This window comes from Neopsephotus bourkii, unplaced genomic scaffold (assembly GCF_033783945.1).
Source record: "Neopsephotus bourkii isolate Nb327-2 ecotype Australia unplaced genomic scaffold, CSIRO-AGI_Nbou_v1 NB_107, whole genome shotgun sequence".
Classification (NCBI taxonomy): Eukaryota; Metazoa; Chordata; class Aves; order Psittaciformes; family Psittacidae; genus Neopsephotus; species Neopsephotus bourkii.
In genome coordinates, this window is record NW_026900624.1 from 13,604,645 (window position 1) to 13,618,699 (window position 14,055).

The window sequence follows — 14,055 nt, forward strand, 5'->3', positions numbered from 1 at the left end:
ATCAGTGGGAGATTATGAGTTTGCTTGTTTGGGGGATTGTTTGTGGTATTTTTACAATAGGGAGAAGGGGACAAATGAAGAGAAACAAAGGAAAAAGCAAAAGCCCAGCCAAGGATCCTTAAAGGTTGTGGAGAAGCACAGTAGAAAGAGATGGGCAGGAAAGTACCACAGAATGGGAGCTTTTGGGGCAAAAAGCAAGAAAGTGGCATGTGGGAGTAAGAAATAGGAAAGAGGAGGAGAGAGATGTCTGAAAGCAATTCCCCATTCCTATTGCAGCAGCACTTTAGATCTGGGTGCAGGGATCAGAGGAGGTTGGGCCTGAATATGAAGAACAAACAAGGTGTTCAGAGAGGATTACAGCCAGTCAGTAAGAGCACCAGTGCCCTTCACTGTTAACACTGAACCGGGGGTTGCTGGAAGGTCAGTGTGACATCACCCAAATAGGCCCAGCACTGCAATTTGCCAGCTGGATGGTGCTATCTATTCCCAGGTACAGTAGTGCTGGGATTAGGACAATTGCCTCAAGTGTCTGCAAGTCTGTGGAGACAGCTGGCATCAACAACACATCCCTCTGGTTTCACCCTTCCCAGCTGAGGACACCAGTCAAACTGTGATCAGGGAGGATCTACCTTGCTACCGCTGACACTGCGTTGCCCTGTCCCAGTGCCCACCTTCTTGCTCCCTGAACTGTAGAGGAAGAGCTCCCCAAGAACTTGATAACACTGGTGCTAGTGTTTGGCTCAGAGCTCTTGTGCCTCCCAGACCCCACTGCTCTGCCCCTGTGCACTCATCCCTAACAATGATCCTCCTCGATTGTCTGTCCCAAGACCTCATCCAGATCCAGCTCTGGTTCCCGCTGGAGCACTTTCTGCTGCAGATCAGAGTAGAAGTCGACTCCCTCAGAGACTGAATGGAGGGGCTTGTCCTGGGGCCCATAGTAGCTGCTTATTTGCCGCTGTATGAAGCACTGGTGGTGCTGAGGCTGATCCTTGAAGCACCCTTCATAGCCCTTGATGTGGTTCCTTTTGAACTCCAGCACCGTCTTGGTGTAAGTGTTGAGAGTGGTGACAGCAGAGGCCATGCAGCAGGTGAAGGAAGCCCAGGCCATGCTACAGGACAGACACAAGAATAGCACATGCTGTGAGAAGCCAAGTAGTGTAAGGAACTGAACTGCATGCACTGTGATGCATCCTGACCTGCCAGGCAGGAGCTGCTGGGCATGGACATGAACTAGAAAGACTAAGGCTCATATCATTACAGTTCTAGGGGTTATTCCACCGCAAAATCCTTCTTAAATCAGTGGGGTAAATACTGGTGGTCTTCACAACAGCCTGTCACAGGGAAGGGAGGGATACAGGGAAAATAAGAAGGGCAGTAGGAAAGTCTGTAACTGGTCAGAGCAGGACAGCACAGCTTGAAAGTAAGTTCTCTATTGCAGGGCTGCTCAGTGTCTTCCTGGATATCAGACACGACCATAACCAGATGGCCACACTGACATCTGAGGTCCATGGCTGGCACATGGCACTGGAGTGTTTAATTCTTAAGAATCAATGTGGTCATCATCAGTGCAGCATTGCAAACTGAGCCTGCACTTTCCATGGACACTTGCAAGGCTCATCCAACTGTTTTTCAAGCCAGTTATGGCACATAATCTGCAGTTACCTTCTTTAGCCTTTAGAAAAAGGAACACTGAGCCACCTGCTTTTTGCAGCTGCTTTTCCTACCTACAGTGCCCACATCTTTAACCATGTGTCTAGACTCAGTGCTGCAAGAATAGGCCCTTTGGACATCAGTTAATGGAAATGTGAAACCAGCATGGCAACTTCTTGAAATGCAGGAAAACAATGCACGTTTGAGAACATCATCACAAGTGTGACACTGGCCTCTGCACACAGCAAAGAGGTGAGACCAAACAGGGAAACCCACCATAGAGGTAAACCTGATCCGTAGCCTGGTTGAAGGCCCGTTTTCAGGTGTGACCCAATTGTTTTGCCAGACTTTGGTAGCTACTCATTTAAGTAACTCAGCAGCTCTTTATTAAAGCAGTGGATGTGGCAAAGAAAGATTAGCAGTAGGAAAATCACAGGACACCTGTCTTTGAAAAAAGAAGGTCAAGAAAGGAGGAGGTGGGTTTTGGCAGGGTGAGCATGGCTGAAGCCCAAAAGGCTGGGGAGGTGAAAGTGGCTTCAGAGCTCACATACTAGAATGCCCAGCCGTAGTCCCAGGAGTGCGGTCTCCAGTCCTCTGGTCCCAGATTAACCGTTGCCTGAAAGACTTGAGTGTACATCATGTGTGCCACCATCCCAAGGAGACCTGGATGCAAAAGACAAGAAAACGAAGTTACAGCCAGAGCAGCATACTTCAGCCTTGTGGGGAAGAGGAGGCTGGGATTCCAAGCCTTCAGTAACGCACTTACCTGACAGCACAGAGGAGACAGCAGCAAAGGCATTGAGCTTCAACCCACAGACAGGATTGCCAGTATGCAGCATTTCCACCATCAGGAGGATGAAGCTGATGAGCAGCAAGCTGATGTACAACATCTCTGATCCCAGCGACAGCCACAGGATTCCTATCAGAAACCAGAGACTTCCCACATAAATACAGGATGGCTTTTTCAAGGGGGAGTACTCCCCCTTCCCAACCCAATCCTGAAAAGATGTCCTCGTAAAAGAAGGAAAAACAACATGCAAAAGCCTACTAGCAAGGCTCAAGGGATGCTAAAGGTTACAAAGAGTCTGCCATAGAAGATAGCTTGGCTAGTCTGGCATGGCAAAAGCTGAGAGGAACTAAAATGCTGTCTGGAGACAAGGGAGTAAGAGCGGGGGAAAGCTGTTTAGCATTAGTGCAAAACCCAGAGGTTGTAGGTTGGCCATGAACACATCTGAGCTGGCCATTAGAATGTGCTTACCCATTAGTGTAATGAACTTCAAGGTATGTTTCTAATCACAACAATGGAAGCAAAAAACTTTTAACTTGGGACTCAACTGGTTAAGTAAAGAACTGTACGATACATCCATGGCTGCAGCTGGGACCTTGCCTCTGGAATTCAGAAAGACACTTGCAGGCCTGTATTTCTCACTGAAGCCCCCATTAAAATGAAACTGCATTCCTTGGAGTAGATATCCATCTGGGGCAATTACATTCACCAGTCACCCTGATGCTTGAACAGAGTGCAGGTGCTTTCATGCTGGGGTTATGGTTGGGACTCAAGTGATATCACAGATCACAGCTGATCTCCCTGTGCATTAAGATTTGGAGGAGAATAAGAAAAGGCACTCTGTAATGGTGAGCTGTGGAAAGGCACAGGATTTATTGAGGAAGAAATATTAACCTGACAAATGAAGCAGCACTGTGAACACTACTGTTAGCAGCTATTAATGCCTGTAGAGGAGACATTCAGCTGGGGAAAATGGGTGTGAAGAAAATCCTCATTAATGTGGCGCTTACTTGACTCCTCAGTGTTATTAGAGCCATAGTCACACAGCTCTTCAGCAGGAACTGATGAGCTGCATTCCCTGCTTACAGGAGCTGACTTGCATGCTGTAGTACCATCAAGGTGACTATTTCATTAGGGTTCAGACTGCTTAAAGTTTCCTGGAGGCTGCAGCACCACGTGGGCACAGAGGTCTCTGCATCACTTTCTCTGGGAGTCCAGGCTGGTGACCACACATGCTCTGTAATCTGGTCTTGCAATGCTGTCTATGTAATGTGGAGCTGCTCTGTGCACACCCAGCTCAGGCTAGAATCAGCAGTTACACCACATACCACCTTCTCCAGTGCTGGCCCAACTGTATAATGGCATCAGTGCTGGAGGCCAAGGTCATTTTAAGATAATGTTATGTGCAGGAAGGGGTGATGGCAGGTGACAGAGTTGTTAAGATCACAGTGTCACTACAAGTTAAGCTCACAGTGATCTTCCAATTAATTTCTAGGAGCTCAGTGTCTTACATGAGTCTTTCTATCAGTGTTGGGATGCAATTAGACAAGGAGCAGTAGGGGAGGAGTGTGACTCGTAATCTGGTTGAATAAACCCCCTTTCTTAGCAAAACAGTCTGTAAGGAAGACGTTGGAAGCAACAGAGCCAGACGCCTGGGAAGGAAATGAAGCACAAGAAGGTGAAAAAGAAGAAGAATGCATTGCTACTCCCTGTGAGTTGAGCATTCTGCAGTAAATGCAAGAGTCATTCAGTAAATGCAGGTAAGTCATTCATTTTAAGAAAAAGTGGAGATCTGCATGACTTCAGAATGCTCTTGTACACCAGCAGTATCTGAATTGTGTGCATACTGTTTCCCGAAAGAATAAGTAGGTGAGGTTTCTCTACCCTGCTGTTTTGCCAAGAGTGACCCAGGTTAATCTGCCACTTGCACAAGACCCCTCACATGGGAACGTGCATCACTTTATAAAAGCAGGTAATCAGTTTTTGCCAGTGTAAAATAGGGGAAACAAGGCAGAAAAAGAAGATGAGATCCCTGACAGTACTCATCTCCCTGCTGGCTGTTGCAGTTTCCCATTTCAGATGGAAGGAGGTTTGAGGTTTCCAGCACTGAGCTCACAGATGGCAGTGGTTTAGGCAAACATCTGTGTTTAGCAGATATCTTTTTCAGGGTTTCATGCCTGGCTCTTTGGGGAGTCACCCTGCTGTCCTCACGCAAGTGATCTGTTGCAGGTCCCCCATCTCAAAGAGGTGCAATGGGCAGCCACAGTGAGGTATGGGGATTTGCTCTTACCTCTCTCTGCTGGTGGTGAAAGCTCAATAAAACTACGGCATTTCTCTTCTGAAACACGAAACCAAAGAAAGTTATTAGTTCACAAAACAATGCAGGGTACATAAGGGAAAAGAAAATCTCTTCCTCTCGTTCTTCAGTGCATAGCTCCAGTCATCCCTGACTCTACCCATCAGATCTTTTCACCTCTGCTCTCTTTCTTACCATCTTTCCAGATCTTCACTGGGGCAAGGCAGGGGAAGGCAATGTCTGCCTGGAAAACTAGAAGTGGCCTTTCAGAAAAAAACTGAGCAATTTGTAAATCTTACGAGGCTCTGGTGAATATAAAATTCTGTTGCTGCTCATTCACAACAGTACTGAGGTTCAGGCCTATTAAGTGTGCAGCTTATGACAGGCTGCAGACCCATCACTTCTGCTGAGGACTTGAATTCCCACTCACCCCAGTCTCAGCAGAGCAGCTCCAGCACCACTTCCCAAAGAAGAAAATAAAAAAAAAAAGATTCTTTCTAAGTGAAACTCTGCCTGACAGGGATGTGAGTCCCTCTTCTGTGGGAGGGAATCACACAGAGATATTCACGGTCTTCTGTCCTCGCATTTTAGGCATGCTATTTGGACAAATGGTGTTCATATTTACTTTGGCTTTTTACATTGGCCAGATGCAAATGATTGTCCCAGCTGAGAGTCCAACATTATTATCTGTGTCTCTTACTGCCTACTGTATTATTGCATTTGAGGGTCCTCTTCTCTACTTGGCACAGTATTTTCTCCCAGAAGTATCTGGCTGCAGCTTTTCATTGTAAGAATCTCATTTTCTTAATTTCTATCCCCAGTTCTAATCTCTCCCAATCTCCTGTATTACTTCTGTCATCCACAGCTCTCAGGTCACTACCCAGTATAGTGCCATCTGCAGTTCTCATTAACTTGCAGTTTGCTACTTCGCCTAGAACTTTAATGAGGTTATTCAGTAATGGATCATCTAGACTGATCCTGAGATTAGCCTGAATAATGAAATCCTTTCTCCAGCTCAACTTGAACTCCTTCTGCTCATAGCAGCCCCTTTTTTGTTGTTATTTTCTGTGCACTTGCTTCAAAAGCCCAGAGCGGTGGGTGAGTTGTACTTGATTTACAGGAAGCAGGGGATATAGACTATGTGCTCTACCCCGTGCTCGGCTGCAATCCAGGTGTAACACTCTCTCCATTCCTTCAGGCATCAGGGTTATTCCAGGACAGCCTGGTGGCCAGACAATTCTTTCAGAGAAAGCTGTCAAGGGATGTAGTCCTGTTCCCGCAAGCACCATGGAAACACACCCCAACCCAAACCAGTCCCAAATATACACATCTCCCTCCACATCATGTCTGGAAATGCTCATAAAGAAGCAGCCTTCTCATTACGACATGAGTTTCAAGCACATTCTCTCCTGCTCCCACCCCCCTTCTGTCTGCTTTTATCCACCAGTTCTTTATTTTCAAACTCTGACAGCAACAAGATAAGAACATAAGAAATGCCATAGTAGAACGGTAGCTTAGTTAAAGAAGGTGAGATGTCTGCTTAGGGAGAGCTGGATGGAGGGCTGGGGGATCAGGTGAATGGGCCTGATGAAAGTGACTTTCATCACTGCATCTTTAGATACAAGTCTCCCTGTTGGCCACCTTCTGGGTCAGTTCTGATCCCAGATGTGTGTGCCAGGCCATGAGGAGCATCTGTGCACTGCAGAGCATCCACCTGTGCTGGCATGGCACAGATTTCAGAAGGACGTCAGCAGGGCTGGGTAGGAGCAAGCCAAGGGTGAAGGGAGGCACCAAAGTGGTCTAGTACATGTTGCATGACCAGCCCCTGGCACTCCAGGCCTTACAATGCCAGTCCCACATGGTCAAAAATCATAAATGAAACCAGTCATAATATCACAAAAGCTGCTAATAAAATTATAATACTGCAGCTCTAACCCTTGGGTCAATTTGCCTCCTAACTTCAGTTTCTCTGTGTTCAGACCCTCCAGGTTTTCTAGGTTTTCCCTGTATCTATAAGGCAAACTTCTCTCTCAGCTTAGTCCCTGTTCAATTCACAAAACCCCTCATTTTGGTGATTTAAGAGCACCATTTACAGCAGCCCTCACAGTGATAACCATAAATTGTCAACACTAACCACCTCGCTTAGATCTCTGAAGAGACATGCACAAATGTGCCCTGGGAATGTGTAGTAAGCTGTGTGTAGGAATGGCTATACAGGGAAAGGGATAGGAGGCTCACTGCAGTTCACATCAGGATGACTGATGCTATCACAAGGTCACTGCCACCACCACCACTTGCCCTTCACAGCCCTAGTCCAGACTGAAGAGCACACCATTCTCCCTTGCCCGCTCTCTAAACAGCCTAATGAAGGACAGAACTATAATGACCACAGCAGTGCACAGGGCTGATGCCAACTAGGAAAATGAATAAGGCTTTTCTCCCACGTATTATCAACCTCCCACCTTTCATTTCCAAACTCCTGTGGAGTAAATACAAGGGAAGAAGTTGTGGCTATCTAGCCAACTTGTTACCTGGCCCTTCCATGCTCTCTTCACAGGAAAGCCACATCCCTGTGTGGAAGTATCGGAAGTCAAAGCGGTCATCCCCGGTCTCCCAGCTGTAGTGCACCACTTCCTGGGATGAAACATTGCTAGCACCTGCATCAGGTGGCATGGGGACACCAATGCACTTGGTGGCCTTGCTCTTCCCACACAAAGGCTTGGGTACTTTTTGGGTCCCAGTGCACCAGTAGCTGCCAAGCAAGGCAGTAGTGGAGAGGCTGAGGGCAAGCAGGTTGAGGATGACAGCCAGGAAAGCACGGCGCCATGGCAATCCCTTCAGCAGCTCCATCTACAACACACAAACAGGAGAAACTGTCACACCAGCCACGTGTCCCATATAGCCTTATGAATCCAAGCTCTTCTCAGCGCGCACCTGCAGGGAGGGCATATGAGCACTCTGCTCTCCTCACAACACCCCAACAGCTCACCCAGCATGAAAGAACCATTTCCTGAAGGCAAGGGCAGTGGAGCAATACGTTAGATTCAGTCATTTAATCATTTCAAAGTACACTAAATATCTGTACAGGGGAAGAGAGTGCGACTCAGTAGACATTGCAGGGCTGAGAACATTGGGGTGTGTAAGCACATCAGCAAAATAAAAGGGAAGTCATGTTTGTTCCATCTCAGATATGGTAGGGAAGAACTGTTAACTAACTTCCCAAAATGCTGTATGTTGCCTTTAGATGAGTCATGATGAATGCTCTGTCCAGCTAAATGACAATTCTTGTTGCTGGGTCTCCCAAAACACTTTTTCAAGCTGTTCACTACTATACCTAGGGAGGTAGGGAGTCTGTCGATTTCAGAGTGGGAAAAGGCAGGAAAATGTTCCCAGACAACTGAAGACCACGTATCAAAGCAGTGACCTGCTCAGAAGGGTGACACAGCTATACAGATCTGGCAGCTGGAGTTCAAGCCCTAGAGCAGCACCTCCCACCTGAGCAAGCACTGCTCTGCACATCAGAAATTGGGTATGGTGGTGGGATGGCAATGTCTCTGCTCTCACAAAGTGCCAAAGGGCTTTTTTTGGAGAGCAAACACTGCCATGAACACTCTTCCCAGTTCAATCTCATCAGAAAAAATAATCCATAAAGCAGTTTCTGTACCAGGGTCCTGTGGTCTTTCTAACTTAAAAGAAGCTTCAGGTTCCTGCAAAACCTTGCACTGACTTCTGAGAACCTCAACACTCCACGGATTGATTAGATGTCTCCTACCCACACATCAACTTTCATGTAATCAACGCATGTCTCTTCCCACGTGGCACTCCCTATGTTTGGCACAACTTCATTCAGATACTCCCACCCTTTCCTATTTATGACTCTCAAAATCTATTTGCCCATGAATAGATTTGAATTTGTACAGACACTGCCTGCTGCTGATGCTCTTCAGATAACTTTGTTTGACTCACCCAGTGCTGAAAGGCCCAGCATGCTGTGGACAGTACTGTAAATAAACGATGTGAAACTGAGGTTTGCTTTGTTTGTGGATGTACCACAGCTAAAAGTGGTGCAGTTAAAAGCATTTGTTCTGCAAACCAGCAAGCTTGGAAATGTGGTCACTAACGATGGTGCTGAAGTTCCTCTTGGAAAGCAGGACTGTCATTGCACTGAGAAAACAGTGTATGGTGCAGAACACCCTCATTGAAGAATGAGGGAAGAAAATACCCAGCTCCTGAAAAATTTCTTTATGTTTTTATACTCTGGCTTCTTTTCTTCTTTTCACTAGAGCATTTCTTTCTTTCAACAATGGAGACGCTGCACCCTGAAGGTGGCAACATCTTAGTAATAGCATAACTAACAACTTCCATGATCTGAAGGCATGTTGGATACCGATATTTTCACAAAGCAGATAACTCCTAGGAACAGTTAATAATGTAAAGATTTCTGGTGGCAAATTTCTCACTGAATTTTTTTTCAGTGCAAAATTTGGTTTATGATTGAAAAAGAAATTATAGATACAATTGTTCTCAAAACCATGATTTTTCATCTGAAAATAGTATCATTCAGCACACATAGTTTTTCATTAATGCTCGCTTACAAGATTTTCTGTTGTCAGGTTTCAGTTTGCTTCTGCTTTCATGTTTTAAAAAATCTTTCCATTCATAATATTGACAATTATTTTTTTTTTAATTTAAATCTTCAATACTGAGAAAAATATTACCTACCGTTGCTTTGTGATAGTAGTTGAAAAGCCATATAATTTCAGAACAACTGATAAGGAAAAAGGCAAAAAACAATATGAAACAAATGAGTCAGAAGAAGGAACTGCATCAAGGATGAGAACGAACACAGAATGAGAAGCAAATCCGAACTACTCCTCCATGAGTACATTGTCAGAAAAGTTCCCCTCCATAAAACCAAACACTTACTGACAAGTGACCACAGTATCTAGATAGATGAAAGAGTTGAATTTACCTTGGCAGCAAGTCCTCGAAGTCCTGTTAATTCGTAGGAGCAATACAGAAATGAGACTCACACTTTGTCTGCTGGTTTTCTCATCTCTAGATACTCCAGGAAAACCAATTGCTTCAAGGCCCCTCTCTCCTCCATCTCCTCCCTTCCTCCCCCACAAACCCAGTGATTATTAAGTGCTTTCCTTCCATCCAGCAGCTGTTTTGTGGAAAATGGTCATTTTGTAATCCACAATGCAATCACAGCACAGCTGTTCTGGGAGATTATACAGGAAGTGATTGGCGCTGTGACCTGGGACTAAGTGCAGAAGAGTGACCTGTATTGACTGAGCAGAAAGTTTTCATAAAACACAGAAAGATTCCAACCATCCGCATATTGTGGCTGTTTGGGAGCTTGTATGGAACTGAAAGATTTCTGAGGGACCTTAGCTCAGAAACTACCAGTGCCGGGACTGACCTTATCATCATGTCACCCCTTGCCTTGTGCATTGTCTCAGCAGAATGGCAAGAGGCCACAAGCCCCCCAGCCCTGGGATATCTGCCTGTACACACCTGCCAGTTGCAGAAAGGGGAGAAGAGAAAGAACTGAAGAGAGGAAAGTTTGCATCTTTGAGGACTGAGGATTTCAGACCCTGAAAAGATGCCAAGCCAGCTTTGCCTATGGGGGGATTTTAATGACAAAAGGATCCCCTCAGCAGAAGCATTGCTGTGTGGCAGACCAGCATCACCACCATAACAGTGATGAGTCAAACAAGTCCAATATTCAAAGGATGGGAGCATGGGGAAGGCCGTCAGTGTCCCTCATAGTGGCTGCTTTTACCAAGGTGTGAAGCTCACCAGGAATCCCAGCTCCCAGCAGTTTCACATTGTATGAATCTGGGAAGCTAGTAGGGAGAGACAGAAAGATTCACACTCACCCTAAGCCCCCTCTAAGATTTTGTCCTGGAAGTTTAAAGGCTCCTATAATACCTGAGGGTATTGATACACCTTGTTTGGCATCAGAACAGTGAGAAGTAAGAATGGCATCACCTCTCAAGAGAATGTGCTGTCACTTAAAAGGGCATGAAGCAGTGCCACACTGAATCAAACTGCAAGGAGCATCCTAAAAGCATTCACCTCATCTTCCCTGCAAAGGCTTTGCCCAGTATCAGGTGGGTGAGACCCCCACCACCACTAGGAAGGATCAAGGCAAATTTCCTGTGTGTTTGCCCTGCTGCTCTGACAGGACAGAGGAAACCAATGCTCCATCTGCTTTCATCCCTGGTTCTAACAGCAGAGCCTAGAGGCTGGGAGGCAGGTGTGCGAATCTCCCTGGGTGACAGCCCCTGCACAGCAGAGGCAGCAGACAGAGCTGACAGGTTCACAGTCCCATATGTGGGCTGTGCTGTCACGGGCTCCTGACCCTTCCTGCCCTGAGCAGAACAGTTGGTAGCACTGAGGCCGCTTTAATCCTAGTCACTGCATAAACTCCTCTAATATAGATAATCATTTCTAAGATGGGCTAACTGAAAGCAATGCTAAATGTTTCCATGGGCCATGGATTGCCTGGAGGTTATCTGGTTAAGGCAAAGGTTCTGTTTGACACAGATGTGCTTAATTTACTGGAGAAAGTAGAATAAAGTTGACACTGTTTAAAAGGAGAGTGGTAACTTTTATTTTATTTTCATTATTCAGTTTATTTCATTATTAAGTCTGGACACCTTAAATTTGGCTTCTAAATGCTCAGTAAAAGAAAAAAAAAAAAAAAGCCTGTTTTTCAGGCTCAGTCCATCTCTCTACTGATAATCCTTAATGTTAATAGGTTCCTAATTTTAAGCTTGATAAGATTCTCATTAAAATCCAGGATGCTATGTCAGTTTCTAAAGCTGGGATCACAGCATAAATATTGATGAAATGTGAATTACTTAGATTTATATGGACAAGAATTCAGGTTGGAAAATGAATTTATCAGAAATATGCTACGGTTTCCAAAATGTGAATGTATGAGGTGTGTTATTCTGAATAATGGCAGATATTTATCCTTCCAGAAGATGGCAATCTTTCTCTAGTCTTCTTTTTGGGAGTCTGCTGCTCAAGCCTATTCTGGGGAGAAGCAACGCCCAACTTTAGACTTCTATTCCTTCTTTCCCCCCCCCCCCCCTTCTTTTTTTCCTTCTATCTTCCTCTTTTTTTCCATTTTTATAAACACAGTTTCTTTACCTTGGCTGCAATATGGGGGTCTGGGTCTTTCTCTTTGAGTTAGCTGAGTGTGGGCATACTTCATTGGTAAAAATCATTTGTGAAAAAAAGAGGAATGAATGCAAGAGCTTAGCTGGGTATTTGTTCCACCGTCTGCCCTGCACAGAACTATTCTTTCTAATACATTTTCCAATATTTTGTCAAGTACCATATTAACTTTCTCAGTGTGTTTTCATCTCCAAGTTATTGCACGCAGCTTAGAGAGCATCAACTCCAGAGCACGTTTCCTGATGCTCAAAGAATTTCCCTCAGTGAAATTTTATGGTGGGATGGGTTTGATTTGGGTTTTGGTGGTGGTGCTGTTTTTAATCTCCTCTACAGCCTTGCCTTAATCTGACCATTTATGGACAGGAAAACCAAGCTGTATCTGTCTTTCACCCTACCGTGCCTTCCAGTTTTCTCCTCTTTGTATCTGATATTTCCCACCATAACTTGGCTTGGCTAGAGGTTTTGGATGTCTCTTTCTCTTTGAACTCAGCAGCAGCTAGTCCCTGATGACTCGTTTAAAGTTTGCCCATTGAAGTAAATGCCCATAGCAGTTGATTTCCGGCACAATCAGTCAAGTGCTTTGCTTATAGAAACAAAACAAGGAAATGAAATGTAAAACACAATCTTAGAACAACACTTCTGTGGAGATTGCCAACTCTAAAAAAGCCCGGGCATTTAAAAGTGATGCATTTTTATCCTGGCTGTACCATATACATACTTTGGGTGTATTCTGCCCCAAAGCGACACCCTCAACTCCACAGGCTGTTGGTGGAAAAGAAGGACAAGGTGCCCTTATCAGATAAGGCCCAAAATTGCCATACTTAACTGGCAGGTCTCAAGAGGCACACGGCTCTTCATAGCCCTCCATGCAGCCATCCTCCCCAGGGGTATCAGGGATCATACATGCAGTCCTGACTTTGGCACTTCAGCTGTCCTGAAGAGGAAAAGAGAGGAGAAAAAGTGGCTATTTACACTGGTAAGGTCACTATGTGAAACCTGGACAGAGACGGGCTCATACTCATCCCTCATTCCACACATTCCTCACACATGACACTTCCTACTGCTCCTGGCTTTGCTGCTTTTTACAGAAAGACTGTCCAGCACTGCAGTCCCCTCCTGTACCACCACACAGAAAGCAGGATGTCTCTGGGTGGCAGTGACACTGAGAGAGCCAGGCTTCTCAAACCCAGTGACAGACTGCAAATACCAGATTTCTTCCTGAGCTCTGAATAATTCCACTCAGATTGTAACCTTTATTTAGCTGTTTGCATGATGCATTAACTCTTGCTCTGCAAATGACCTCGCCAGGCATATTTTTTCAAGTCTAAGCACATTTAAAGGTGAATTCTGTTTTTAAACATGAACTGCTTACATTGCTAGACATCAAGTCTATGGCAGAACAGAAACAACGATTGAATTGGAATAAGTAAATGCATCTTAAAGATGAACAAATAAGCTTGCCATCAGCTTGGACCTAAACACATTCTCCCCTTGATTTTTTCTTTTCATCTTCCTTTATTTTTTTCTTGAAACAAGTCTTATTTTGCTGGATCTTTTTTTATAATCTTTATGGTTATCAATTATTCATAAACCACACAGAAAATAGATATGAAAAGAACCTCAAATGCAGCAACACACACTTTAAGAACTCACTCGGGATTCTAGATGCCTCAATTTCTAGGTAGGCAACATAAGACTATTTAAAGGGGGTTGCTTTTCACAGAGTACTTACACTCTAGCAACTCTAGGATGTGTTCACCTGAGCACACAGAAAAAATATGTTAGTTAAGAAATTTAGCTTACCATTAAGAAATTTAGCTAACTGTAAGCAGACTAGAAAAATAAAAAAACTTTTTATATAGATCTATAAGGATATTAAAGAGGAACCAGTCCGTGAAAGGGTGCATACAAACCCCCAAGTAGATAAACAATAATCCCTGCTCACTATCCTCATCTGCTCTTCTGAGGCATCCACTGAAATACTACAAGGTGATCATGGACTATCTATCCCCACTATTGCTTTCTGACTGAACATGTAGCAGCCAAGAAATTCCATGAGATCTGAACACATGCTTTGAAATGTACTGTCTGTCATTTTATTGAGGGGTTAATTCTCTCTGAGCTTGCT

General features: G+C 44.8%; 1 protein-coding gene across 3 annotated transcripts in view; it reads right to left on the reverse strand.

Moving 5' to 3' along the window:
• Window positions 1-11: 11 nt before the first annotated feature.
• Window positions 12-14,055, reverse strand: part of GSG1 (germ cell associated 1) — a 92,645-nt gene continuing 78,601 nt past the window's right edge. For 2 of the 3 annotated variants that reach the window (XM_061362044.1, XM_061362037.1), the window contains exons 2-6: window positions 7,265-7,583; window positions 4,728-4,775; window positions 2,417-2,569; window positions 2,202-2,313; window positions 12-1,109 (exon numbers count right to left, since the gene is read on the reverse strand). In XM_061362044.1, coding sequence (XP_061218028.1) covers window positions 794-1,109; window positions 2,202-2,313; window positions 2,417-2,569; window positions 4,728-4,775; window positions 7,265-7,583 — 948 coding nt within the window. In that variant the 3' untranslated portion in view covers window positions 12-793. Of the gene's footprint in view, window positions 1,110-2,201; window positions 2,314-2,416; window positions 2,570-4,727; window positions 4,776-7,264; window positions 7,584-9,705; window positions 10,036-14,055 lie in introns of those variants that run through there. The other variant, XM_061362031.1, reaches the window with a different exon arrangement.